This window comes from Talpa occidentalis, unplaced genomic scaffold, assembly GCF_014898055.3.
Source record: "Talpa occidentalis isolate TD23 unplaced genomic scaffold, MPIMG_talOcc4v2.1 talOcc4.16, whole genome shotgun sequence".
NCBI lineage: Eukaryota > Metazoa > Chordata > Mammalia > Eulipotyphla > Talpidae > Talpa > Talpa occidentalis.
The window spans coordinates 72,725,774-72,753,696 of NW_023601653.1; the positions used below are offsets into that span (position 1 = coordinate 72,725,774).

At 45.9% G+C, this 27,923-nt stretch overlaps 1 protein-coding gene across 18 annotated transcripts in view; it reads left to right on the top strand.

Annotated features, from left to right (window-relative positions):
* LOC129145999 (uncharacterized) overlaps nucleotides 1-27,923 on the top strand; it is a 36,757-nt gene that overhangs the window by 2,570 nt on the left and 6,264 nt on the right. For 2 of the 18 annotated variants that reach the window (XM_054696531.1, XM_054696533.1), the window contains exons 2-9: nucleotides 7,229-7,312; nucleotides 16,563-16,700; nucleotides 19,285-19,329; nucleotides 20,095-20,239; nucleotides 20,809-20,852; nucleotides 22,714-22,830; nucleotides 26,613-26,734; nucleotides 27,494-27,599. In XM_054696531.1, coding sequence (XP_054552506.1) covers nucleotides 16,659-16,700; nucleotides 19,285-19,329; nucleotides 20,095-20,239; nucleotides 20,809-20,852; nucleotides 22,714-22,830; nucleotides 26,613-26,734; nucleotides 27,494-27,554 — 576 coding nt within the window. In that variant the 5' untranslated portion in view covers nucleotides 7,229-7,312; nucleotides 16,563-16,658 and the 3' untranslated portion in view covers nucleotides 27,555-27,599. Of the gene's footprint in view, nucleotides 1-1,899; nucleotides 2,178-5,250; nucleotides 6,152-6,811; nucleotides 7,080-7,228; nucleotides 7,313-16,262; nucleotides 16,337-16,562; nucleotides 16,701-16,854; nucleotides 16,869-18,462; nucleotides 20,240-20,808; nucleotides 20,853-20,957; nucleotides 21,065-22,713; nucleotides 22,831-26,612; nucleotides 26,735-27,493; nucleotides 27,600-27,923 lie in introns of those variants that run through there. The other 16 variants (XM_054696523.1, XM_054696525.1, XM_054696529.1 and 13 more) reach the window with 15 other exon arrangements.

Consider the following 27,923-nt stretch of genomic DNA (forward strand, 5'->3'; position numbering starts at 1 on the left):
ATTGCTTGTAGAGGTACATCAACTTTGATTGCGATATAGTACTTTGTTATAGATGAAGTATTTCATTATAGATGCCACAATTTACTTATCCATTCTATCACTGATGATATTGGAGTTGTTTCCAGTTTTGGGCTGTTATGAGGAAGGCATCAATTAACATTCTCATACACGCCTTTGATAGACCTAAACACTCATTTCAGGTTAGTATATGCCTGAAATGGAATTGCTGGGTCGTGGGCTTTTCTTATATTTAGCTTTAGTTGATACTGCCATGTTTCTAAAGTCATAATATTAAGAATGTACACTGCAAAGAGCGTATGAGAATTCAGTTACTCCACATTGTCGCCAAAACATGAGGTCGTTGGTCCTTTGAATTTTAGCCCATGTGGGGGATGCAGTGCTATGTAATTTCTATTTCCCTGACAGTAAATGAAGTCAAACACCTTTTCTAATACTTACTGGGTATCTGGATAACCTCTTGTGAAGTACTTGTTCAATTTTTTGGCCCATTTTATTTATTTATTTGTTTATTTATCTTTGTAGAGGCATGTTTTATTTGTTTGTTTGTTTGTTTTGTTTATACATGCACTGGGTACAGTCAGAAGCGCGGGAGGGAGAGAGAATTCACCAGAGCCAGAGCGGGGAGCAGAGCAGGCAGAAGGACCGAAGTACACTGCTGAGGGGAGCAACGGGCGGCAGGAGAGGTCTGCGGCGCCATGTGGGACCCTCCTCCGGTGGCCGGGGAGCAGCCGGGGATCAAACCGGTGCTGCAGAGGCTGCGGGCAGCTTCGCAACCCAGCGCTCAACCGCTGCGACCCCGGGGAGGCCCTCTTTGGCCCATTTTAAAAGATTGGGTTGTTTATCATCTTTTGGTTATTTGTAGAATTTATGTTATAGATAAGATTTTATAGATACTGTGAGTAAGATTTTGACAGATATCTTGCTATAATCTTCTGGTCTGTGGCATGCCTTTCCATTTACATACTAGTGAGTGAATTGAACTATTTTTAATGTTAATGAGTTTCCATTTATTAATCCATTTTTTATGGCTAGTGATTTTCTTTATCTATGTATTGTTTAGAACAGTTTTAGGTTCACAGCAAAATTGAGCAGAAGACACAGATGTCCATAGCCTCCCCTATATCAACATCCCTCACCAGAATGGTACATTTAATAAATGGGTGAACTTCTATTGACACATTGTTCGCACTCTTGGTGTTGTGCATTCTGTGCCTTTGAACTGATTTATAAGGCCATGCATCTCCATTACAGTACCACACAGAGTCATTTTACTGTCTAAAAGTTCTACCTGTTGATCCTCTCCCTGGCTGATTTATTTTAAGTGTCTCTATAGTGTCTCTATAGTTTCTCTATAGTGTCTCTATAGTTTCACCTTTTCCAGAATGTCATAAATTTAGAATGCTACAGTATGTAGCATTTAGTAATTGCACTTAAGTTGCCTCCATGTGTTTTCATGACTTGATAATTCATTTTTTAGTCTTGAATAATTTTCCATTGTGTAGACATACCAGTTTGCTTATCTTTTCACAAAAGATGAGCACAAAGTGAAGACCATCTTGCTGGCTTCCAAGTTTCATCAGTTATGAATAAAGCTGTATAAACCTCCCTGTGCAGCTTTTTGTGTGGATGTAAATTTTCAACTCCTTGGTGTAAGTGTCAACATCCATGATTGCTGGATTGTCTGCTGAGAGTGTATTTAGTTAAAAGTTAACCAAATATGGGCCTCCCCTGGTGGCACAGCGGTTGAGCGCTGGGCTGTGAAGCTGCCCGCAGCCTCTTCAGCGCCGGTTTGATCCCCGGCCATGGGCGAGGGTCCCACATGGCACGCAGACCTCTCCTGCCGTGCCCGCTGCTCCCCTCAGCAGTGTACTTTGGTCCTTCTGCCTGTTCTGCTCCCTGCACTGGTTCTGGTGAATTCTCTCACCCTGCTGTGCTTCTGACTGTACCCAGTGCTTGTATAAATAAATAAATAAATAAATAAATCTTTAAAAAAAAAAAAAGTAAACCAAATATGCTGTTGCAGTAAGAAGCTGCCCAACTGTCTTGCAAAGTGGGTGTTATGCATTCCTACCAGCCTTGGAGGAGATTCACGATTGGTCCATATCCTTGTCAGCATCTGGAGTTGTCCATATTCTGGATTATGGCCATTCTCATGGGTGTGTAATGGTATCTCATTATTATTATTTTTAGAACATAGAGGGGATTTACTGAAATACACTGCTACAAGAAGCAGCCGGCAAGATAGGAGAGGTCTGCTGCGGTATCTTGTTTTAATTTGCTTTTTCTTGATGATATATGTTGTGGAGTGTCTTTTCATCTGCTTATTTACCATCTGTAGATCTTCCTTCCTTAGTGAGGTGTTTGTTAAGGTCTTTAGCCCATTTTTTAAATCATATTGTTCATATTGTTGAGTCTTAAAAGGTTTTTTTTTTTAAAGAAAGATTTCTTTTTTTTAAAGATTTATTTATTTATTTATACAAGCACTGGGTACAGTCAGAAGCGCAGCAGGGTGAGAGAATTCACCAGAGCCAGAGCAGGGAGCAGAGCAGGCAGAAGGACCGATGTACACTGCTGAGTGGAGCAGCAGGCAAGATAGGAGAGGTCTGCTGTGCCATGTGGTCAGCTCCCTGGCCAGCAGTGGAACTCGTGCTGCAGTCCCTGGCAATAGCTTCATAGTGCTGAGCCTTAACCCCTTGCACCATTAGGGAGGCCCTTAAGAGTCCCCACTCCCCCAATCTATTTTGGATAAAATCCTTTATCAGGGCCTCCCTGGTGGTGCAGGTGGTTGAGTGCAGCGCTGCGAAGCTGTCTGCAGCATCTGAAGTGCCAGTTCCGTCCCCTCCGACAGCAGAGATACCCACATGGCACGGTAGACCTCTCCTGTCTCACCCGCTGCTCCCTTCAGCAGTGTATTTCAGTCAGTCTGTCTTTTCTGTTCCCCACTCTGTCTCTGGTGAGTCCTCTCACCCTCCAGCACATCTGGCCTGTTCTTGTATAAATTTATTTATAAAGTTACATATAAATTTATCTTGTATAAATTTATTTCTTTATTCCCGGTTTAATAATAAATTTATACAAGAACACCGTTTCTTGTATAAATAAATCTTTAAAAAAATCCTTTATCAGAGTTATCTTTTGCAAACATTTTCTCCTACTATGTGACTTGTGTTTTTATTGTATTGACAGTGTCTTTTGCAAAGCAGACATTTTTAATTTTTAAAAATTAATTTTATTTTTTTCATGATTGTTCATTTTTATATAGTGTTTGCAGACATTTTTAATTTTAATAAAGTCTAGACTCAGTTCTTTAATGAATCATGCTTTTGGTGTTATATCTAAAAAGTCTTAGTCAAGTGCAAGGTCATCCAGATTTTTCTCGTATGTTATTTTTTAGGAGTTTTATAGTTTCGGGTTTTATATTTAGTCATATGATCCATTTTGAGTTCATTTTTGTGGCGGGTATAAGCTCTATGTCTCGAGATTTTTTTGTCTTGTGGATGTCTAGTTGTTCCAGCAACAGTCTTTGTTAAAAAGACTGTCTTTGCTCATTGTATTGCCTTTGTGTTTATCTAAGTCTATTTCTGGCTTCTCTTTTCTATTCCATTTGAGAGAGCTCAGGTAAAAGAAATTGTGAGCCAGTAGGATGAGTTCCCCCAAATCCCCTTTGAGCAGGTAGATTGAATCATGGATTGGCAAGTCCTGTGCAAACATCTTGGCCCCCACATTGACCATGAGACACCATGATAGATAAAAAGCATTAGATCCTGACTAATGATTATCTCACAATTTGTGAGAAAGCTGAGGGAGAATGCGGACAGCCCACATGAATAGTTGAAATGTAACCATCTATGCATGGCTGGGCACACTCCAACCCAGAACAAGCTATGTCCCTGCCCTCTTCCTCCCCACCTAGTAGACATACACTTTAGCTCCCCTTAACTCCCTTCAGCGAGCCAGGCTGCGTTCCTCTATCCAGCACTGCGCCCGCATGCAGGAGTCTCTCTAATAAAGCCTAATGTAGCTGGTTCAGCTACAACTAGTGCTCTCTGGTGAATTCTTTCGCTTGAGGGCAAAGGACCCGCTCTTCTGGGTCGAGGCCTGCAACATATTGATCTGTTGGCCTAGTCTTTCACCATTCCACACTGCTTTGATGCGTGTGTTTTGAAATCATGTGGTCTCATTTCTCCAAGTCTGTTCTTCAATATTGTGCTGGCTATTCTAGGACTTTTATCTCTTCCAGTGAATGATATTGACAAAATAACTTGCTGGGATTTTAATTTGGGTTGCATTGAGTCTGTTGATCAAGTTGAGAAGAACTGACATCTTGACAATTTTGAGTCTTCTGATCCATGAACATAAACGCCCGTCTCCATTGGCTAGTCCTGCTTTGGTTTCCTTCATCAGTTTTGTAGTTTTCCTCCTACAGATCTCATACCTGTTTTGTTAGATTCAAACCTAAGCATTTCATTTTGAGGAGTGTTTTTGATTTAAATTCCACTTGCTCATTGCTGGTATAGAGGAGAGCCGTGGACTTTTTTTATATAAACTTTTTTTTGTATCAAGATTGTGTCCTGCAACCTTTCCATTTTCCCTTATTAGTTTGCATTTTTAAAAAATTCTTTTGCATTTTTTTCCTTAGGCGATCAAATCATCTGTGAACAAAGAAAATTTTATTTCTTCGTTTTCAATCTTAGCTAGTGATTTTTTTTATAAGTGTCTTGTTTAAGAAATCTTTGCCTATTGCATGGACATGGGCATGAGAACAAAATCTCCTTTTGGTTTTTGTTTAAATTCTAGAAACATTTTTGTTTTATCACTGCCATTTAAGACTATGATCTATCTCAAGGTTAATTTTTATTCCACATGGATATACAATTGATCCAGCACTATTTATTTATTTATTTTTTAAAGATTTATTGATTCATTTACACAAGAACCGGGGTACAGGCCAGATGTGCAGGAGGGTGAGAAGATTCACCAGAGACAAAGTGGGGAACAGAACAGGCAGACTGACGAAATAAACTGCTGAGGGGAGCAGTGGCGCGACAGGAGAGGTCTGTGCGCCATGCGGGACCCTCCTCCATTGGCTGCGCGCCATGCGGGACCCTCCTCCATTGGCCGGGAGCAGCCGGGGATCGAACCGGCGATGCAGAGGCTGCGGGCAGCTTCGCAACCCAGCGCTCAACCGCTGCACCACCAGGGAGGCCCCATCTACTTTTTTGGGAGGGTGGTGTATGGCTGGGGAGTGGAGGGAGGTCTCTTTGGTTAAGACGATCCCTCACAGAGCCAGCAGAGGGCAGCCACCAGGGTATAACCTCAGACTAACTAGAATTCCACTCACATTTTTCGTAGTTCCTGAGCATCATGTGCAGGCTACATGCTGGGTGCTGGGGAAGCAAAGCTAAGACAGGGGTTTCTATTCTGGGGGAGCCTGTGATTTCAAAAAGTGAGGAAGACACAGAAACAGGTACAGCGCTGAACAGTCAGGCGCTAAGGCAGAAGGCTCTTCAAGGGACTGTGGTTTTCCAAGGAAGGTTGGGGCGGGGTTAGTTTAAAAATGCCTCACAAGAAGAGATGCCAGATCTGGGTCTTTTTTTTCTTTAAGATTTATTTATTCATACATACAAGAACTGGAGTACAGGTCAGACACATGGGAGGGTGAGAGGATTCACCAGAGATGGAGTGGGGAACAGAACAGGCAGACTGACTGAAATACACTGCTGAGGGGAGCAATGGATGAGACAGGAGAGGTCTGCTGTGCCATGTGGGTCAGCTCCCTGACCAGGGGTTGAACTGATGCCACAGTGCTAGCCATAGCTTCTTAACTCTGAAACTTTAACCCCTGCACCACCAGGGAGATCGGGAGATATTTATTAAGTACGTACTATGGCAGGAGTTTTAAGGAAGTTCTGAGAAAGCCATTTCTCTGCAGGAGTCACACTTATGAGAGGGGGTTGCCTTCTGCCTTCCCTTCTTTGGAATAGAAGGTGTGGGTCAATTCCAAGTGGAACATTCCAAGCTTGGTTGCTAAGGTGTGATTATTTCCCAACAATTAGATGGTATTCCAAGGAGATACTTGCTCTGTGTCTTCTGAACTTCTTCCTTGTAGTGCTGTTTTCCATTTGTGTGGGTAAGGACAGAAAGACTGGAGCAGGGTCAGGTCTAGAGAGACTCTGGGGTGGAGGTGGAGGTCAGTTGCAGCCCCTGTCCTAAATGAACCTGGACAGGACAGTGGCTGTGTAAGGGAGGGATGGACTCGAGGGAGCTTTTTTTTTTATTAAGATTTTATTTATTTATTCAAGAACTGGGGTACAGGCCAGGGGCGTGGGATGGTGAGAGAATTCCCAGAGACAGAGTGGGACACAGAAGAGGCAGAACTGATGGAAAACACTGCTGAGGGGAGAAGTGCTGAGAGACAGGAGAGGTCTGCTGCGCCATGTGGATATTTCCCTGGCCAGCCGGGAATTGAACTTGCGCTGCAGAGGCTGCAGATAGCTTCACAACGCTGCGCTCAACCCGCTCTGCCACCGCCACTGGGGAGGCCCCTGAGGGAGCTTCAATAAGTAGAAGCCTCTGCCTTTGAGTGGGATGTGGGTGGTGCAGGAAAGGAGGTATCAAAGATGACTGAGATAGGGGTTGAGTTTGGATGGAGAGGATAATGCATTCAATGTAGGATGTATTGAGATTGAGGTACTGCAAGAAACAAAGGGAAATGAAAATTTAGAAATAGGAATTTGCGGGGCCTTCCCGGTGGTGCAGCGGTTGAGCTCTGGGCTGCGAAGCTGCCCGCAGCCTCTGCAGCGCCAGTTCAATCCCTGTCCGCCTGCGAGGGTCCTATATGGAGCTCAGACCTCTCCTGCCGCCCGCTGCTCCCCTCAGCAGTGTATTTCGTCACTCTGCCTGTTCTGTTCCCTGCTCTGGCTCTGGTGAATTCTCTCACCCTCCCACGTTTCTGACTGTACCCAGTGCTTGTATAAATAAATAAATAAATCTTAAAAAAAGAAAAAAAAAGAAAGTCTAGTTCGATGATAGACCTGTCGTCTATCATCCCGAACAAGGTAAGCATCTGTGAGGTCTTTGCTGTCTTTCAGCCTCCCTCGTCTCCTCTTTTGTGTTGTGTTGTCTGATATTTTAATTCTGTCCTGCTTTTAACTCCCTCACATTAATGGTGATTATTAGATATTTTTCTTTTTTTCTTCTCCTGTAGCATCTGAAGCCAAAAGAATAGCATATCAAGATTATCTGCTGGATTGTTTTCTCAACCAGTTTTTCTCGTCTCCCCACAGCACAGGTTTGTTGTTCTTACTTTAGTTGGTCAGCGGGAGGCAATGCTATGGGCAAATGTTCCCATTTGTTACTCTAACTTTATTTTTTTTAAAGATTTATTTTATTTATGCATACAAGAACTGGGGTACAGGCCAGAGGTGTGGGGGTGGGGTATGAGAGGATTCACCAGAGGCAGAGTGGGGAGCAGAACAGGCAGACTGACTGAAATACACTGCTGAGGGAAGCAGAGGGCGAGACAGGAGAGGTCTGCTGTGCCATGTGGTTAGCTCCCTGGTTGGGGATCAAATTCGTGCTGCAGTGGCTGTGGATAGCTTCTTAGTGCTGTGTCTTAACCCCTTGTGCCACCAGGAAGGCCCTGTTACTCTAACTTTAGACTTTGCAGGCTAAGCCCATCTTCAGGGTTATTTCAGTTGTAAAAGCTTGCAAACAAGGGCCATCAACTACATTGGTAACTGTACAGTGACTGACACATGGTGATTATTCAACCCTTCACTAAATAAATAAATAGACTTTATATTCACACTTTGTTTATAATAGTAAAAAAATCCAAAATGACTTTCAATTATTAATATTAATACCTTTCCTCCATTCTTCTTGAAATTCTTTCAATCTGTCCTCCATGTCTGTTTATTATTCTTTTATTAAAAATTATTTTCTTTATTTTTCTGCATTGTATGTTGGGTGAATTCCTCAGAACTGTTTTCTAATTCCCTCTATAATGGTTCAGTCTTGATTACAACCTGTTTGTTAAGATAAAATTTGAATGTCTATATTTTTAGTTTTAAGTTTTCTAATTGGTTCTTTTTCAAATCTACATGTTCTGTCTGTTTTTACTTTTTAATATTTTGGTCTTTTAAAATGGGAATGATTTCTTCATTGTTTCAAACATCCTAAGCATATGTACTTGATGATGGTGGTGAAAATGATTTTCATTATTTTATTAAATAAAGTCTCACTTTGAGGCACTGTTTTTATAAAGTCAATCTCCTGTGAAGTAATTTCATGTTCCAATTATTGATATTGTTGGTTATATTATATAGCATTAGATTTCAAAACCCTAGGGAATTTGGGTTTTGTTCTTTAAGTGGCATCTCTGTTTCTCTTGCCTGCCCTCTCTTCTCCCCTCCATGCATACACTTCCTTTCTACTTGCTGTTTGGGTTATCGCTCCTGCACCCCTGCCCCTGATCCAGTGTCCCGAACCAGGTCTTAAAATAGCAGTGAAAAAACTCTTCTTCAATAGAGATACGGGGATCAGGGTGCCTTCAGGTTCTCTTTGAGACTAATAATGATAATCAGCATTTATTGAGTTCTTATTATATGACAGGCAGTGTTTTGCATTTATTATGTCATAATGTTCCTCACACTTACGAGGTCATTCCTACTATGACTACCAGTACCACTGCCACCACCGTTTTACAAATGAATAAAATAAGGCTTGTTAAAATGTTAAGCAGTGTGTTAATGATCACAACCCAGAACATTTAAATAAATAAATAATCCTTTCTGGTGATAGATAACCTGAGCCCCGACTAAATAATTTCTGTTGTTTTTGTTTTTTCTGTCACTTTTAATCAAGACTGAGGGTGAATGTCACCGGGATGTGTTTGTGAGGAGCAGAGTCTGAGTAGGGAGCCCAACTTGTGTTTTCTGATTTGTTCTCTATTTTTTTTAAGATTTATATTATTTATTTATGCATCTGAGAGCTGGGTTACAGGCCAGAGGTGCAGGGGTGGTGGGTGAGAGGATTTACCAGAGACAGAGTGGGGAGCAGAACAGGCAGACTGACTGAAATACACTGCTGAGGGGAGCAGTGGGTGAGTCAGGAGAGGTCTGCTGTGCCATGTGGGTCAGCTCCCTGGCCAGGGATCAAACTTGAGATGCAGTGGCTGCCGACAGCATCATAGTGCTGAGACTTAACCCCTTGCACCACTAGGGAGGCCCTGATTTCTTATTCTTTTTTTTTTTTTTTTTTTTTTATATATATTTTTTTTAAATTCTTTTTTTTTTTTTTTTTAAGAGGCATGTATTTTATTCATTTATTTGTTTGTTTGTTTGTTTATACATGCACTGGGTACAGTCAGAAGCGCGGGAGGGTGAGAGAATTCACCAGAGCCAGAGCCGGGAACAGAACAGGCAGACTGAAGTACACTGCTGAGGGGAGCAGCGGGCGGCAGGAGAGGTCTGCGTGCCATGTGGGACCCTCCTCCGGTGGCCGGGGAGCAGCCGGGGATCGAACCAGCACCACAGAGGCCGCGGGCAGCTTCGCAACCCAGATCTCAACCGCTGCGCCACCGGGGAGGCCCAGCTGATTTCTTATTCTTTTTTTTTTTTTTTTTAATAAATTTTATTGTTATATTCCCCATACAATTGCAGCCCCCCCATTCTGACCCCAATCCCTCCCCTCCCACCCCCGCCCCCCTAAAAGTGTCTCTGGTTCATAGTTTTTTGTTGATTTTGATTTTCACTTTCTTATAGTTATTCATTTTCCTGGTCCCTTATTTAAGTTTTCTAGATTCCTGCTATGAGTGAGACCATCCGGTATTTTTCTTTTTCTTTTTGGCTTATTTCGCTGAGCATGATCCCTTCCAGCGCCATCCATGTTGCTGCAAATTGCATGTGTTTATCTTTTTGAATGCTGAGTAATATTCCATGGTATATATGTACCACATCTTCTTGATCCAGTCATCTATTTTTGGGCATTTGGGTTGTTTCCAAAGCTTAGCTATTGTAAACAGTGCTGCTATAAACATAGGGGTGCAGGTGTTCTTTGGAATTGATGTTTCTGTGTCCTTTGGGTAAATACCTAGGAGTGGAATTGCTGGATCATAAGGAAGCTCTATGTTAGTAGGTCCAGAAATCTCCATACAGCTTTCCACAGTGGTTGGACCAGTTTGCACTCCCACCAACAGTGCAGAAGAGTTCCTTTTTCTCCACACCCTCGCCAACATTTGTTGTTGCTAGTTTTTTTAATATGTGCCATTCTCACTGGTGTAAGATGGTATCTCATGGTAGTTTTGATTTGCATTTCCCTGATGACAAGTGATGTTGAACATTTTTTCATATGCCTGTTGGCCATTTGCATTTCCTCTTCAGAGAAGTTTCTTTTAAGCTCTTCTGCCCATTTTTTGACTGGATTATTTTCTTTGTTGTTGTTGAGTCTCATCAGCTCTTTGCAGATTTTTGTGATCAGTCCTTTATCATTAGTGTTGGGTGCAAAAATGTTCTCCCAGTTGGTGGGGTTTCTCTTTGTTTTTGTTATTGTCTCTTTTGCTGTGCAAAAGCTCTTTAATTTGATGTAGTCCCAGCTGTTTATCTTTGCCTTCACTATCACTGCTTTGGGTGATGTGTCTGTAAAGATGTCTTTGATGTGCAAATCACGTAGTGTTTCGCCTATATTTCCTTCTATATATTTTATGGTTTCAGGTCTTATGTCTAGTTCTTTAATCCATTTTGAGTTGATTTTTGTGTATGGTGTGAGGTGGTGGTCAAGCTTCATTCTTTTGCATGTAGCGACCCAGTTTCCCAGCACCATTTATTGAACAAACTTTCTTTGCTCCAATGCATATTCTTTGCTCCTTTGTCAAAGATTAGTTGACCATAAATCTGTGGGTTTATTTCTGGATTTTCTATTCGATTCCATTGGTCTGTATGTCTGTTCTTGTTCCAATACCATGCAGTTTTGATGATTATGGCTTTGTAGTATAGTTTGAAGTCTGGGAGTCTGATGCCTCCATTCCCTTCTTTTTTTTTCAGGAGAGCTTTGGCTATTCGGGGTTTTTGGTGATTCCATATGAATTTCATCAATAATTGTTCTATTTCTTTGAAGAATGACATTGAAATTTTGATTGGAATAGCATTGAATCTGTATATTGCTTTTGGTAGGATGGCCATTTTAATAATGTTTATTCTTCCAATCCATGAGCAGGGGACGTCTCTCCATTTCTTTGTGTCTTCTTCTATTTCTTTTAACAGTGTTTTATAGTTTTCTTTGTATAGGTCCTTTACCTCTTTTGTTAGATTTATTCCCAAATATTTGATTTTTTTTGTTTCAATAACAAAAGGGATGGTCTTTTTGATTTCTTCTTCTTCAGATTTATTGTTTGTGTATAGGAAGGCTACTGACTTTTGCGTGTTGATTTTGTATCCTGCCACTTTACTGAACTGATTGATGAGTTGAATTAGCTTTTCTGTGGAGTTTTTGGGGTTCTCTATGTATAATATCATATCGTCTGCAAATAGTGATAGTTTGACTTCTTCTTTTCCTATTTGGATTCCTTGGATGTCTTTCTCTTGTCTTATTGCCCTGGCTAGGACTTCCAGTATTATATTGAAAAGCAATGGTGAGAGTGGACATCCTTGTCTTGTTCCAGATCTTAATGGAATTGCTTTCAGCTTTTCACCATTGAGAATGATACTGGCTGTTGGCTTGTCATAGATGGCCTTTATGATGTTGAGGTATGTTCCTTGTATCCCCAGAATTTCAAGGGCTTTTATCATGAATGGGTGTTGCACTTTGTCGAAAGCTTTCTCAGTATCTATTGATATTATCATATGGTTTTTATATTTCTTTTTGTTGATGTGTTGGATAACGTTGATTGATTTTCGGATGTTAAACCATCCTTGTGCCCCTGGAATGAATCCAACTTGGTCGTGGTGAATTATCTTATGGATACATTGTTGGATTCTGATAGCTAAAATTTTATTGAGGATTTTTGCATCAGTGTTCATTAGGGAGATTGGCCTGTAGTTTTCCTTTTTTGTGTTGTCCTTGTTCGGTTTTGGTATTAGTGTAATGTTGGCTTCATAAAACGTGTTTGGTATTGTCCCTTCCTTCTCAATTTTTTGGAAGAGTTTGTGAAGGATAGGCACTAATTCGTCTCTGAATGTTTGGTAGAATTCATTTGTAAATCCATCAGGTCCTGGGCTTTTGTTTTTGGGGAGGTTTTTTATTACCATTTCAATTTCGCTAATTGTAATTGGTCTGTTTAGGTGTTCTATTTCTTCTTTATCTAGCTTTGGGTGATTGTAGAGTTGTAGGAATTTGTCCATCTCCTCTAGATTGTTAAACTTGTTTCCATATAACTGTTCATAGTAGTTACTGATTATTCTTTTGATTTCTGCTGTGTCCGTTGTGATTTCTCCTCTTTCATTGATGATCCTGTTTATTTGTGCTTTCTCCCTTTTTTCCTTTGTGAGCCTGGCTAGGGGTTTGTCTATTTTATTGATTTTTTCAAAAAACCAGCTCTTGGTTTCATTGATCTTTTGGATTGTTTTTTTGGTTTCAATTTCATTTATTTCTGCTTTGGTTTTTATTATTTCTTTTCTTCTACTGGTTTTGGGGTTTTTTTGTTGTTCTTTTTCTAGATCTTTGAGCTTCGAGATGAGGTTGTTTCTTTGCGTTCTTTCTTGTTTCTTGATGTGAGCTTCTATTGCTATATATTTTCCTCTTATTACTGCTTTTGCTGCATCCCATACATTTAGGATATTAGTGTCCTCCTTGTCGTTCAATTCAAAAATTTTTTAATTTCTTCTTTGATCTCCTCATTAGTCCAATGGTCTTCCAGTAGTGTGGTTTTTAATCTCCATGAGGTAGGAAAGTTCCTTGCCTTCTTTTTATGGTTTATTTCTAGCTTGATGCCTTCATGGTCAGAAAAGATGGTTGGTATGATTTCAATCTTGGTGTATCTGTTGATGTTTGTCTTGTGCCCCAGTATGTGATCGATCCTGGAGAATGATCCGTGTGCGCTTGAGAAAAATGTGTACTCCGTTTTTTTGGGGTTTAGTGTTCTATAGATGTCTGTTAAGCCTAATTGCTCTAGGTCCTTATTTAGAGCTTTGGTTTCTTTACTTATTTTTTGTCTTGTTGATCTATCCATTGTTGATAGTGGTGTGTTGAAGTCTCCCACTACATATGTGTTTTCTCTGATGTCTGTTTTCAGAGAGGACAACAGTTGTCTGATATATTTTGGTGCTCCTTCGTTTGGTGAGTATATGTTAATGAGTGTTATTTCTTCTTGAAGTATTGTCCCCTTGATCATAATGTAGTGACCATTGGGGTCTCTTTTTATCTTTTGAGTTTGAAATCTGTTTTATCTGATATAAGTATAGCTGTTCCTGCTTTCTTTTTTGGTCCATTTGCTTGTAGGATTGTTTTCCATCCTTTAACTTTGAGCCTATTTTTATCTTTTGTAGCTAAATGTGTTTCCTGGAGACAGCAAAAGGTTGGGTTTTGTTTCTTAATCCAGGCTGCCACTCTGTGTCTTTTTATTGAAGAGTTTAGTCCATTTACATTTAGAGTTAATATTGATATGTTAACATCTGTATTTGCCATTGTGTTTGTCTTTCCTTTGATTTTATTTATTTATTCTTTTAATAACTTTTTTTTTTTTTTGGCCTTCTTTCATTGTTATTTGTCCCTCTGAGGTTCTGGCTTTAGGACTCCTTGTAGTATTTTTTGGAGTGGGGGTTTAGTTGCAATGAAATTCCGGAGTTTCTGTTTGTCTGGGAAGGTCCATATTCTTTCTTCAAAAAGGAAGGAGAGCTTTGCGGGATAGAGTATTCTTGGTTGGCATCTGTTTTCTTGGAGTCTGTTGACTATGTCCCTCCACTCTCTCCTTGCCCGTAGTGTTTCTTCGGAGAAGTCTGATGTCAGCCTGATTGGTTTTCCTTTGAATGTTATCTGTTTCTTCCCTCTTGCCAGCTTCATTATTTTTTCCTTGTCCTGGATTCTTGGGAGCTTTACTATTATGTGTCTTGCTGTATTTTTCCTTTCGTCGTGGAAGTTTGGTGTTCTTCTTGCTTCTTGTATATCAATTTTCAGCTCCTTCTTCACATTTGGGAAGTTCTCTTCAATTATCTCTTTGAATATTTTCTCTGTTCCTACATCTCTCTCCTCTCCTTCTGGTATTCCTATAACTCTTATATTTCCTTTCCTCATGGAGTCAGATAGTTCCCGAAGTCTTTCTTCGTTCTTTTTCCTTCGTACTTCTCTTTCCTTTTCTGTTTTGGTTCTTTTTATTTCTGTGTCTTCAAGATTACTTATTCGTTCTTCCATTTCATCTATTCTGCTTTCATTGCTTTTCCCAGAATTCTTTAGTTCTTCCATTAATTCTTTGATCGCCTGCATTTCTTTTACTTCCCTCTTTAGGGACTCAATTTCTTTCTTCTGACCATTGTTTTCCCTCTCTAGGGACTCAATTGCATTCATCTGATCGTTGATTATTTTTCCCTTATCATTGTTTTCCTTTATGACTTCTGTCAGTTTTTTAATCACGGCAATTTTAAATTCTCTTTCTGGAAGGCTCAGAAATTCTTCCAAGTTATTGTCTTTGCAATCTGGGGGCTGGCTTTCTTTTTGTGGTGTGCTTTTTCTCTGGAGAGTTGCTAGGTTGCGTGTGGTTCTTCTCCTCCCTACTGTCTGTTTTCTAATTTGCCGTATGCGTTGGGACACTGTGTTGTTGGGACTGGCCGGCATCTTGGGTGGGCTTCTCTGTTCCCCTCTGGTTCTTCCAGGAGTCATCTGTCAGTTTCAAGCAGCCGGGCGGCCGGGGCTGTGTGCTGGTGCTGGTCTCCTCCTGGGGGGCGGGGCTCTCTTTAATGGCGCCTGGAGCTCACCTCCGCGGCGGATCCTGCAGGGTTCGCCTCAGCTCCCGTTCACGGGGTGTGGTGGCTGCAATAGTTCCTTTCCACTCACAGTCCCGCTTGCTGTGTCCGTTTTTCTTGTTGGCCGTTTTGGTTTGTTGTTTTCCTCCTCTCTGCGGGTCGGAGAGTGCCGCCTCTGTGGGCGGGGGAGGGGAGCAGGGTTCTGCGCTTCCCTCCCTTCTCGTCCTCTTTTATGGCAGCTTTCTTCTTCGGGCAGTTTGCTGGAGTCGTCCGTTTATCTTCCGTGTCCCAGTTCTCACTGGGACCTGCCGCTTTTCCTCCCTATTAACTTTTTTTAATGGGAGATCTTACTCGCAGCGTCTCCTCGCCGCCATGTTGCTCCGCCCTCTCTGATTTCTTATTCTTAATTCTTGTTTTCATCATTCCATGACCCCACCTTTAAGGAAAGACTTACTTCCAGCAGGTGGGAAACAGCTTCCTCTCTCTCTCTCTCTCTGTTCCTTACAAGCATATTTATAGCTATGACAGGCTCCCCAGAGACCACTCGCAGGGACTTGGCATGGGATGTTTCAGAAAAGACCATTGAGAACTTCAATGATGCCCTCCAAATTGCTGGTCAGGTGAGGGCACCTCTGACACCTTCCTGACTCCAGCCAAGGTCTAAGACCACCTCCATCAAGGAGGTGAGTTGGGCATAGACCCATTCTGCCTGCTGGGGGGATCAGCTGCCGTTAGAAGGCAAGATAACCGGAGTGGTGGTGAGTGGGTTGATCTTTCCCAGAACAGAATGCCAGAGGCCCTTTCAGGGTTGGGATGAGAGGACTATCCACATGTATGTATGTTGCCCTTTGTGGCAAGAAAAGGGTGATGAGCAGCTAACTCCCTGCTTCCCACACAGCACTTGGTGGATTGGTCATCAGTGTCCGGAAGGATCTGGATCTGGGCGCCCACGTTGATGAAGTGATGGACATCACACAGGAGGCAGTGTCCATCAAGGCCTACCACACTCTCTGGGTGCTCTTGAACTGTTGGCACACAAAGAGCAAGGGAAACAGAGTGGGAGCTAGTAGGGGTCACGGTGGGCTGAAGGAGTGAATTTTTTTTTTAAAGAATTATTTATGCATACAAGAGCTGGGGTACAGGCCAGGGGTGTGGTAGGTGAGAGGATTCACCAGAGACAGGGGAGAACAGAACAGGTGGATCTATTGAAATACACTACTGAGGGGAGCAGTGGGCGAGACAGGAGAGGTCTTCTGCACCATGTGGGTAGCTCCCTTGCCGGGGATTGAATCTGTGCTGCAGTGTCTGTGGATAGCTTCAGTGTTGCATCTTAACCCCTTGTGCCATCAGGGAGGCACTGAAGGAGTGAATCTTGCGCCAGAGATGTCCACGGAACGTTAACTCACTAGACTTTTCTTGGAAAGGTGGGTGACTCTCCTCAGGCTCCTGTTCCCATTGTCCAGAGAGGGCACAGTTAGAAAAAACTCTCCTGTCCATTCAGTTATGTTATGCAAGTAATTTCCTGATGACCCTGAATGCCAAGTGTGTGCTAGGCCCTCGGAATACCAAGACAGCTAAGACCAAGCCTGAGGGCTTGTCCCGCCTTCCTCCCCGAGCTGAGGCCTGTGCGTTGTGTCTCCCTGGGCACAGGAGGCAGAGCAAGCTCTGGTCATTGCCGGCCACCTCTTCTTCCTCATTGCACCATCCAAACTCAAGAACCAAGTGAACCAGTTAGTCCGCTGGCTGATGATGTTATTCACCCATGTGACACCTTTCTACATCTCCCAGGTCAGCAGGGTGGGGGTGAGACTGTTGCCTGAAATCATTGCTGTGAAGTGAATTCAAAGGTTCATCAAAAGAGCAGTCTATTAAGGAGACTATTCAGAGCCAAACTGAGGACCCAGGCCTGGGAGACTATGAGAATATGTCTCTATGGTTTACTCTCAGTTTCCTTAGGTAGGTTACATGCAGAGAGACCACATAATTATTATTTAACAAAGAAAAAAATACACTTACTTAATTTCAATCATTTTCTGTTAACCAGTGTAAGTTGGTTCTAATTTTCTTAGCTAATGATAAAGAATAAGTCCTTTTTTAAGTGCAAAGTGATCTCTCTCTTTATAGATTTATTTATTTAATCATACAATAACTGGGGTGTGCGAGGATTCACCAGAGAGAGTAGGGAGCAGAACAGCAGATCTGAGCAGCGGACGAGATAGGAGAGTTCTGCTGCGCCATGTGGGTAGCTGCCTGGTGGGCCGGGAATGGAACTCATGCTGCAGAGGCTGCAGATAGTTTCACAGTGCTGTGTCTTAACCCCTCGTACCACCAGAGAGGACCCTCTTTATTATTTTTTTATTTCTTTATTTTTTTGCAAAGTGATCTCTTTATCTTACAAAGCCAACTTAGAGCTGTCTGTGTGGAAGATGGATAGCTGACTTTCTTATTCTAGAACATGCCCCTGTAGATGCAGTAAGGTGCAGTTAGGCCATTATCTCAGGCTCTTTCTTTCAGCAACTAGTAGCATGATGGGTGGACTTGGTCTGTGGAATTTTCTTCTTCTCACCTCAGGCTTTCCTCACAGCAAACAGATGTTATTGTTTTGCTGACTGCAACCTCTGAGATGACTCTGTGGTATGGTCACAGAGGAAGCTATGGTTCTAGTAGAATGTAGAATTTTCTCTGTTTTTTAGTCCACAGTTGGACATTTAACTGTGGAAATTTTAGTCCACAGTTGCGGTCCGTATTTATTGTTATAAATAGTTCATGCTGCAGTTGGCAAAGGATGACCTATAGGCCAAATCCGGCCTTAAATTTGTTTGATAAATAATATTCTACGGGAACTCAGTCACACCCATTAGCTGCTTTGCTTTTCTCTGATTTCTTTGTATCTGACCTTAGACCTAGATTATCAGGTTCATAAGATTGGATCAAGCCCACCTGGGGAATCTCCCCATTTTAAGCTCAGCTGATTTGGGGCCTTAAGTATAGCTGCAAAATGCCTTCACATCTACCCCTACACCAGTGCTTGATTGAATAACCAAGAGGAAAGCAAGAGTGAAATCCTGCACTCCACCATTATCATGGTCCAGGCAGACCTCAGACTTCTGCGCAGAGAGACAGGACGCCTGGGCTGGGAGGGGGCTTGCTTGCTTGACACCTCAGGGTCGTGTAAAACACAGAGGGAAGGCTGTTCGGAATGAGAAGTGAGGCTCCCCAACTGGCCCCAGGCTGCTGCCTATGGGTTACATTGGGATTCTTGAAAGCCTGAGGAGGGTTTGAGGAGCAGACGGGTGGTTTCTACCTATTTTCTGAGGCTTCTCTGTGGAAAGTGCTGGGGTGTCCTACTGGGATGTGGTGTTCTAGAGGATACTATTTCTGTCTCCTGAGAGTTCAAATTGCAGAGAAGCCCTCAAGCGTGTCTGGCACGAGGCTCAAGAAGCCGCCTTTCTACCAAGTTCTACAGCTGGGGCTGCAGGCAGCAGTGTCAGCTGCCAACTCCAAGTTATGCAAGATGGGGTGGGGTGGGGTAGGGGGGCAGGTGCTGTAGGTGCCAAGTGGTGGACAATGCATCATCCCTAAAAGCAAAGTCCTCAATCTTCAGAAGGTTAATGGAGAGTGGGGATCTTGAAGGATGGACCCTAAGAACTTGTGGAACTTGTTCCTGGCTTTCCCAGGCACGAGACCTTTCCAGAGCTCAGATCCCCACCGCCCAACACTCCCGCCAAAGTCCAGCCTCTTGATGTAAAGTGTGGACAAGTAAACACTTCAGCTTCTCTAAGAGGTTGGCAGAAGCCAAAATGGGTTGGATTCTGGGGCAGCATAGAGAGTGGTCAGGTTCAATCACGGGTGCTTTGTCACCGCCGGGACCCTGCTGAAGAGTCACACTTGGACTTGGGGACCAGAGATCCGAGTCCTTGAAGACACCCCACCCAACTCTGCTACTCTGCGTCCTTACCTGGAACCCCAGTGGTCACCCCAACGGTCCCTGCCGTGCTCCCTCTCTCACCCTGATCTGTGACCCCACAGGTGAGGAAGGCCCTGCTGAGCTTCATCGAGTGCTGGGGCAGCACGACCACCTGGCCCAGCCCCAGAGCAGCATCATCCTCGATTACGTGGTCAAGCTCAGCAAATGTGACTCCTCTGTTAGCATAGGTGTGGGTGGGAGGGTGGAGGGCAACAGAGTGGGTCCTGAGGCTTAGAGGAGGGAGCAAGAAGAAGGCAGAGTTGGGAGCAGGAGGGAAATGAGAGGAGGGTATGGCTGGTGCGAGGGTGGGGAGGGACTTTGGCCTCCCCTGAGCAGTGAGCCTGGGAGGTCTGAACCAGACTCAGCGGGCACTGGTTTCAGAATTAACACCTCTTCTTATTCCAGAATGAAGTGGACATCCGAATACTGTGTTCAAAGATTCTCCAGATGGTACAAGCAGCCAGGGGCAAAGAGGCTGTCCATTTCCTCCGCCCTTGCTCCTTGTTACCCCCCCAGCCCCTAGTTCACCCCTCCTGCATCCAGCCTCTTCAGCTTTCTCTTCTCCCCCTCCCCCACTCCAGAAATGCCCACTCGCGTGCCCAGGCTCCTCTGGAGGGTGTCTCAGGGCCAGGAGAGGGCCTCTCCCGGGGAGGCTGGAGACTGCTCTGGAGTCTTCTCATCCCCTTTATAGCTCTAAAATGTGTCAATGGCTGTCTGGGCTGCAGTTTTCCCATCTGTCCGCGAGGGGGGGAACGTGCATCCCGCCTGCCACAGGAGCCTCTGAGGGTTCTTGAAGGCTGGAGGAGCTGATGTGTGGGTCAGAGTCTAGGTAAGGGCTTAAGGGAGGAGCACAGCTGGGATTCCCTCTCCGTCCTGGAGTCACAGCTGCTCTCCTCCCAGCAGGCCGGGCCTCCTGACCCTTCCCAGGGCTTCTGTCCTGGGATGTTCCCCTGTGAATTCCAAATTTCAGGAAACCCTCTCTCTAAGCAAGTCCTTCTGGCTGTGATTTTTATCAGGACCTTGTTTGTAGTTTACCACGACGGAGTGGTGGTGCTGCTGGTGGTGGTGGTGGTGGAGGACGTGGTGTGTCTGTCTGTGTCTGTGGCCTGCAGGCCTCAAATGCCCTTGCAGGAAAGAAGACAAGGTTGTGGCTTGGAGAACGTGGGCCCGGGCTTATCTAGGCTTGCCAATGAAACCCTTGCACATCCCTGCCAGGTCTCCTTGCCAAGACTGGTCACCGTAATGTGTGAGCCCAGCAGTGTCTTGGCCTTTGTGCCACTGTGTGAGACAGTCTTGGAAATGGCTCTGAAGGCCCAGTCCCAGGGCAAGACCCCCTACCTCAGCGGCTTTCATCTCACACGTAAGTGAAAAGTGGAGCACACGGGGATGGGTGCGGCTGTGAGTGTGCAGGCTGCGGTAGGAGGGGTGCCGGGCTAGGATGCAGCGGAGGCTCTGCAGGGCTGGGACAGAGGAGAAGGTGCGATCTGGGATGGGGGTGCAGCCAGAACCGAGGCCGGGATGGGCCAGGCCAGGCCAGGGGTTGGGACAGCAGCATCCCACAGATGACATGTGGGACATTCCAAACACAATTCCTTCTTGCCTGTCGTCTTTCTTTAACACACTAGTCAGGATGTAAACACGGTGATATGAACTGGAAAGCTATGAGTACGCGGACAAACCTGTCTCTTGATTCTTCCCAAGCTCCGACTCTACTCACCCCATCCATGACTGCTAGGGTTGGGGTGAGGATGTCTGCTCAGGCCTTAAGTCAAAACGTCACAAGCCCTAAATGTCGGCGCCTCTTCTCCTCTCCACTTTGCTCTCCTCCTCCTCTAAGTACTGCCGGGGGCTGCCGTGGGGGGCTGGAGGCTGCGTGTGCTAGAACTGACCCAAACCGTGTCCTTTGATGTTACCCTCTCTTTCTCTTAGCCACCCAGTTTGTAACCCCACAGAACCTCCTGTCCTGCCTCGTGGTAAGTGACGCTGGAATGAATAGTACATCTCTCTCCCTCCGTCCATGCGTCCATCCCTCCATGCAACCAGCATTCCGCAAACCCTCGAGTCGTGCTCTGTTCTAGGCACTACGCTGGCTGTGGTATAAGGAGGTAGGGCCAAGGATCCAGGGGGCTCCAGAGAAAGGGAATCCATGCCACAGAGCTTGGAGGAGGGAACTGGCAGCACACTGGTGAGGCCTGGGGATGGGGGAGGCGTGAGCATGGGGAAGGCTTGACCTTAAGCAAATTAAAACTGGGACCTGAATACAAGTTTCTTGATTTCTCATCTGTTTTCCTGGCACTGAGCAGCACTGGTTTGGGGCGGTGATGGGGTTGTCCCAGGAAACAGGTCTCATTCCCAAGACTGATTACGGAAATGGGATCGGAATCCAAATGCTAGGGGACGGGGGGAGGCCTGCACTGGAGTTGGGGAATGACTTGTCCTGTGGGACTGGATGAGCGGCTTTCTCAGAGGTCACCCACCAGCTAGGTTGGCTCAGGACCATCCTGGTTTTAGCAGCGAAAATTCAGGGTCTGGAAAACGCCTCAGTGCCAGGCAAGCTGAGAGCATCGGGAAGATGTGGTCTTTTGCGGGCTGGGGAGGCTGGTGCCTTAGAGCAGATTTTGCAGAAGCTGAGCCTGAGGTGGGGGATCTTGTCCAGGAATTGAGCAGGCGGGGCACTCTCTAGAGAAGCCAAAATAGAGCAGAGCCAGGAAGGAAGAGGAATGGGAGAGGAAGAGGCTGAGCAAGAGGCTTCTCCACCTGAGCCGGTTGCACTGCAGAGCCTGTTCTGCCTGGAGTCAAGTGCATATGTGTGAGGGGCCTTCAGACCCACGTCCCACCGCCCACCGATGATCTCTGCCTCCCTGCCAGGGTTGGTGTGGAGCAGGGAGGGAAGACAGAAGGAGGTTACTCCGGGCAAGGAGATCGCAGAGAGGCTGCAGGCTGCAGGGGAACTGTTCTTGCAGGGTCTGCAGCCAGTGAAAGGAGGGCTCCTGTCATCTGGGGCCAGGCGCCTCACCAGCTAGAGGGGTAGAAGGTGCCCATAGGGAGGGGCTTTTAGCAGGTGCGTGGAAACCCGGGGAGACTTTCATGGAACAGCGGGGGTATCCTGTTTGCCTCACTCCCATGTCATGCCCTGTCAGCAGGGTTTGATCTTGGAGATGCGAGGTTGGGGCAAGTCAGGAGCTAGCCAGAGACACACACACAGGAAATGCATGGAGATGAGGCTCTGAAGGAAAGAAATAGGAAAGTGAGCATGAGAGAAACCTCGGAGGTCAGGGAAGGCTCACTAGCCACGATCTCAAAGATGAGAACCTTGGAGCTAAGACATTTTAAAGAGCCAGGGAAAGATTGTTCCAGGCAGACAATACAGGAAATGCAGGCACCTGGAGGCGTAGGAGAGCGGAGAATGCAGACATGGGTGTTTCAAGGCAGAGAGGGCAATGCTGAGTAAGCAAGAATTAAGACCACTGAAATGCAGAGGCAGGAGAGACCCAGGTTATATAAAAGTACTTTTTCAATTATGCAATCTTGATTTGAAAACTTTGCAAATTTTAGGACCTGTTTTTAATTCCTAGCTGGAAGTGACAAGTATGTAGATCAGGAAAAGTTCCTAGAGGATGATCCCTGCCCTGAGAAGCCGAGAAATTAGACAGGCAACTCTCTGTCCCTGAGCTGTAAGGTCACGGCCTTATCTCCCTCCCCCCCACCCCAAGCAAGAGGGACAGGGTGGAGGAAGGAGAGGTGGGGGCGGGTGTGGCTGCATTTCTGAAGCCAGCCCGGCTGTTCCTAACCTCATGCCCAGCCAAGCAAGACCCCTCGCTCCCACCTCCCTAGACTTTCCTGTATAAATTCTTCGGCTTCACCCTGTGGTCCTCAAGTGACAAGACATTGGTGCAGATGATGATCACCGCCTTGGTCCTGACCACCCACGAGGACTTGGCAGAGCGGGAGGTGAGGTGGAGGCCGCCCGAAAGGGAGGGACATGAAAAAGAAACTATTGCTATTGAAATACCATTGTTTTATACCCCGTCTCGTGTTTTTGACAGTGTCGGGTGGGGGACACTTTTGTTCTTAGAGGCAGGGTGGCAGGGTGGCCGAAAGCCTGGGCCTGGCACACTGGGTTGGAAACCCAGCTTTGCTCCTCGCTGACTGTGTTTCCTTGGGCAAGATGCTGACGCTGTCTCTCTGTGTCCCATGTTTTCTTCTGTAAAATGAGGTTGTGATTCCTCCCTCATAGGCTAGTTTCTAAACTATTTTTCATTTTGAAATAATTTCACATTTATTGAAAAGAGAACCTGTAGAGTCTATTCTTTATCCAGGTTCCCAGATGTTAACCTTTCCCGATTCCCTCTCTCATTTTGTGAAAAGTTCCTGATTTTCATTTACCACTAAATGTGTATAAATGTGTGTAAATGCACGTGATGTGTATTATCTAAAAATAAAGATACTCTGGATGGAACCAGCACCATGATCAGAATCAGGAAGTTAACGTCGCTGCCGTGCTATTCTCTAGTTTGTGCACCTGATTAGAAATTTTTCGGTGGTCTCAGTCATGTTCTTTAGAGCAAAGGAACATTTTTGTTCTCTGTTCTGGGATCCAGTCCAGAACCACACGGCACTTTGCTTGTCTCGTTTCTCTTCATTCGTCTTTCATCTGGAGCACTAGCTCAGCCTTTATCTTCCGTGAACTTGACATTTTTTTACTTTCCACACCAGTCCTACTGGGGTTGTCTCCTATTTCTTCATGATTAGCTCCAGATCTGCACTTGGGGTGGGCGGGAACCCCACATCAGTGCTGTGTGTCAGGACAGGAGTTTGAGGATTAACAACGTTGAAAGCACTTAGAACCACGCCTGGCACATGATGCCCTCGAAGTGCTGGTTGCTGGTGGAGCTGGTGCCAGCGCTCTCAGGCCTCCCCTCTACCCCCAAGATCCAAGACCTCGGCCCTGCCAGATTCTCAGAGCATCTGTCACCATGACGGCTTGCACCCTAAGCTGCCAACAGCATCCCTGGGGAGACTGCAGGGAAGAAAGCAGCTAACCCTTCCGAGAGCTGAGCCGTGCCCTGAGACACACAGTGGGTGCCTGGGCTGGTGCAGACGGAGGTGTGAAGCCCCTCCCATTTGACATCATATTCCGAGTCAGACTCAGGAGCAAGAACTTTAGGGGCTTGTCTAGAAACAGTGAAGGGCCTGCTTGGCCTGGAATGCAGCGCTCCTTACAGTGAAGGACACGGGAGCCCTCTGTCAGTACTGGGGTCACCCTGGATACAAGGGGTGAAGTTAAGAGATCGTGGCGTGCCCAGGATGGTTCTCAGACCTCTGGCCCGTGGGAGGATAATGGTATCTTTTGCTGAGACCAGGAGCTCAGGACAAATGGCGGAGGGGGATGATGGGTTCATATTTTTTGACCGGAAAGGGTGGGGCACCCCGCATCGCCGGGTGGAGATGTCTGGTGTCATTATTCTGGAGCTCAGAGCTGGGCTGAGTGCCAGATCTGGGAACCATTGGATTTACTCTGCCTGTAACACGAGGAGTGTGTTCAAAGCTCAGAGCTCTAGTGTGAGGATCAATGAGAGAAAACGTTCAAAGCTGGTATTAATTTTCTGATGATGTAGGTGATGTGGTGATGCTGGTGAGGAGGGGGAGCAGGGGTAAGGACCGTGATGACTGCAAGCCTATGGCTAGGGGAGGGCATGGAAATAGGGACAGACTAGAATGCCTCTGATTCTCAGCACAATCTTGCCTTCTAGCTGAGCAAAATATCCCCTTGGGGCCTCCCTGGTAGCTCAAGGGGTTAAGCACAGACTGTGTGGCTACCTGCAGCCTCCACATGAGTTTGATCCCTGGCCAGGGAGCAACCCACATGGCGCTGCAGACCTCTCCTGACTCGCCCGCTGCTCCCCTCAGCAGTGTATTTCGTCAGTCTGCCTGTTCTGTTCCCCACTCTGTCTCTGGTGAATCCTCTCACCCCCCCCCAAATCTCTGGCCTGTACCCCAGCTCTTGTATGCATAAATAAATAAATCTTTTTAAAATAAATCCCCTTCATCTACTTGGAGGCCAAATGTCTAAGAGTGCTACCAACACTTCTTCCTTTCTTGAGGACTTGTGTCCTGGAGCCACTGTCACTGTCCCCAGTTTCCCTCCACTCTGCCTCCTTTTACTGCAGAGTCTTAGTGGCAGCTCCTCTCACCCAAATGAGCAGGTTGGAAAACAGCTGGCGCTGTGTCTCTGTGCTGGGGATTCTTGCATCTCTGTGCTGGGGGTTCCTTTAGTTCTGTGCCCAGTTATTCTTGTTAGGTCAACCCCAAGAAGAGGCTTGGCTCACACTTCAGTCCAAAGAGCCTTGTACGAGGCAGAGGGATTTAAGGTAAAAGACTGATCCTGCCAGAAAAGGCAGCATCCCCAGGTTTCCTGTGCTCTGGGCTCCCACCAGGTTGTCAATTCCCAGGTCCACACTTCGCCCCAGCTTTCAGATGCACCTGACATTTCTAGTTAGTTGTCCTGCCACTGAGTCACACACAACACATCCAGGAACTCACTGCTTTTTCTTTCCCCAGCCCCAGACAGGTCACCTTTTCCACCTGCCCACTTTGCTAAGAGTTGCTGCTGTTTCCTGTTCTCCTGGACTAGAAACGCTGGCGCTATCTGTAAATCTCCCTTTTCTCCACCCATTCTCTGACTGGCCACGCGAGAACATGCTTGGTTTGTTCGTCTCCTCTTCTCTCCTCAGAGCAACCCTTCTCTGGGTTCCTCATGCATATACATATTTTCTACTGTGTGATGTCGCGTTTGGAAATCCCCAGATTGTGCAAATCTGTTTCATAATCTTGGCCACTTTATTCCTTTTTTAAAGATTTATTTATCCATGCATACAAGAACCAGGGTACAGGTCAGAGGTATGGGGGTGAGAGGATTCACCAGAGACAGAGTGGGGAGCAGAACAGGCAGATGCACTGAAATACACTGCTGAGGGGAACAGTGGGCAAGACAGGAGAGGTCTGCTGCGCCATGTGGGTCACCTCCCTGGCTGGGGATCAAACTCGTGCTGCAGAGGCTGCGGACAGCTTCATAGTGCTGACGTTTAACACTTTGCACCACCAGACAGGCCGCTAGTTTACTTTTCTACTGGTTACTGAATTGGTTTGATTTTCTTTATGGTCAAGCCTTTCTCGGTATAGTTCTGATAAGGATGAGGAGAAGTATTTTGACAGGATTACCCCATGTTTGGAGCAGTCTGGGAGTCCCAGTTGCCCAAGTGAGGATCGTTTTGCTCTAGAGGTAGATTGATGGCGAGCACTTTATTCCAGGGAAAGTTGCCTTTCTCTTTCCTCCCTTGTTAGTTTCTACTGAGCTAAGTTGGTCAGCTAAGTTTCTTTGCAGGTTGATATGGTTACAGGGAGGGCCACTTAGTTCATTAAAAGGTTAGAAGCAGAAATCCTTCTAGCTTTTGTGAATCAGCTCCCCTGCACCCTGCCAAGCAGCCCTCCACCCTCCCTGGCACTAGCCAGTCTTCAGTCTGGCTGCCCCCTGGGCAGAGCCTAGAATGAGCTCGGCTTAGGGAGTGGTGATGGAGGGTGGCTGAGTCATCAGGGAACTCCTAGTCCACTAGGACAAACCACATGTCAGGCAGACATTCATGCCCTGGTGAAAGCCACAGAGGAATCATTCAAGTCCTAAACTGCAGAGTTTAGGACTGTGACGTTGGGGTTCCCTTTGCTCCACCCCTTAGGCCTGTGGAGGAGCCCTGACCAAGTGTACTAAGGTGATTGTCGGCTTGTCACTCACGGAGGCCTTCCGGCACACCACCCTCAGCGACCACATCCACGTATTGAAGAAACGTGCAAGTACCTGGTGAGTGAGCCTGAAGGAGCCAGAGCACAAAGTCCCTGCTAGTGCCTCACTGGCAGGCAATCCTCATTCCTTATCATCAGTAAACTCAGAGCCCACATTGGAGATCCCAGTTCTTGGGCCTCCTTGTCTGATCCTCCTGGCATCCATCCTCTGCCTTTAGGGCTCAGGGAGGTCATGCAAGGTCAGGGGATGGCCTGAGGCCTGCCCTTGTGAGGGCTGTAGGAAGGGCTGTCCCCAGGGCCAGGGCTTCAGTGAGATGCCATGGAATTTAGTCTGTGGCTCGTTGCAAGTCAAGCGCAGGGCAAGATTAGGAATCCTTGTCCAACAGTAAACATTTAAAGGCTAAGCAAGTGGGTTCGGGACTAACAGGAATAATTCTAATATGAATTGTGAGGCTTATTGCCTGACACAGGTAGAACGTTTTACAGTGGACAAAACGCTTTTTTACCCATTATCCCATTGGAGCTTCACAGTTCTGTGAGGGAGGTTGCACAGGTTTAACTTCAGCTCACGAGCAAACTGAAGGTTCTAAACTGGGTCACCTGGGTCACCTGCTCCACAGTCGAAGCCCTTTACGGGCTTCCTCCTGAGTCTGCACTGCTGCTGGCTGGTGTGCCCCAGCGTGCAGGTTGAAGCTGGCTGAAGATGCCATGGTTCGACCATGGACAGGCTGAGCGGCCACGGCTGCAAAAAGGGTCTTTAGCTAAGAGCCCAGTAGCCCCAGCTCCCGGTCAGCGCCACCCCTGTTTGACCCCACAGGTGGGCACAGGCAAATTGCAGCTCGTGGGGGACTTACTGTCCCAGAGCTTTGACTTCCTGAAGAGCCCCCAGTTCTTCCTAAGGGCAGCTGCACTCAACTTCATAGGTAAGGCGACCCTGCCCCTCTCTCCAGCAGGGGGGCCCTCCTGGCCCAGCTGCTAAAGGGCTAAGTCAGAATCACAGTACCATGAGGCAATTCACTCCCTTTCCTAACTCTGGACTAACTGTGATCAGGCCCAGGGAGGAAGAGGGGGCTATATGCCTTTGCCCCAGCTCTGCATGTCTGGGGTCTCCCATCTGTCTGTGCTCTGCTTTGTGGGGAGAAGAATCAGAGACATTTGAGAGGGGAAAAACTACTGCTTCCTCTGGAACCCCGTGAAGTTTTCAAAGTATGCTGTTTCAAACTACAACAGTAGTAGATGTACAAGTT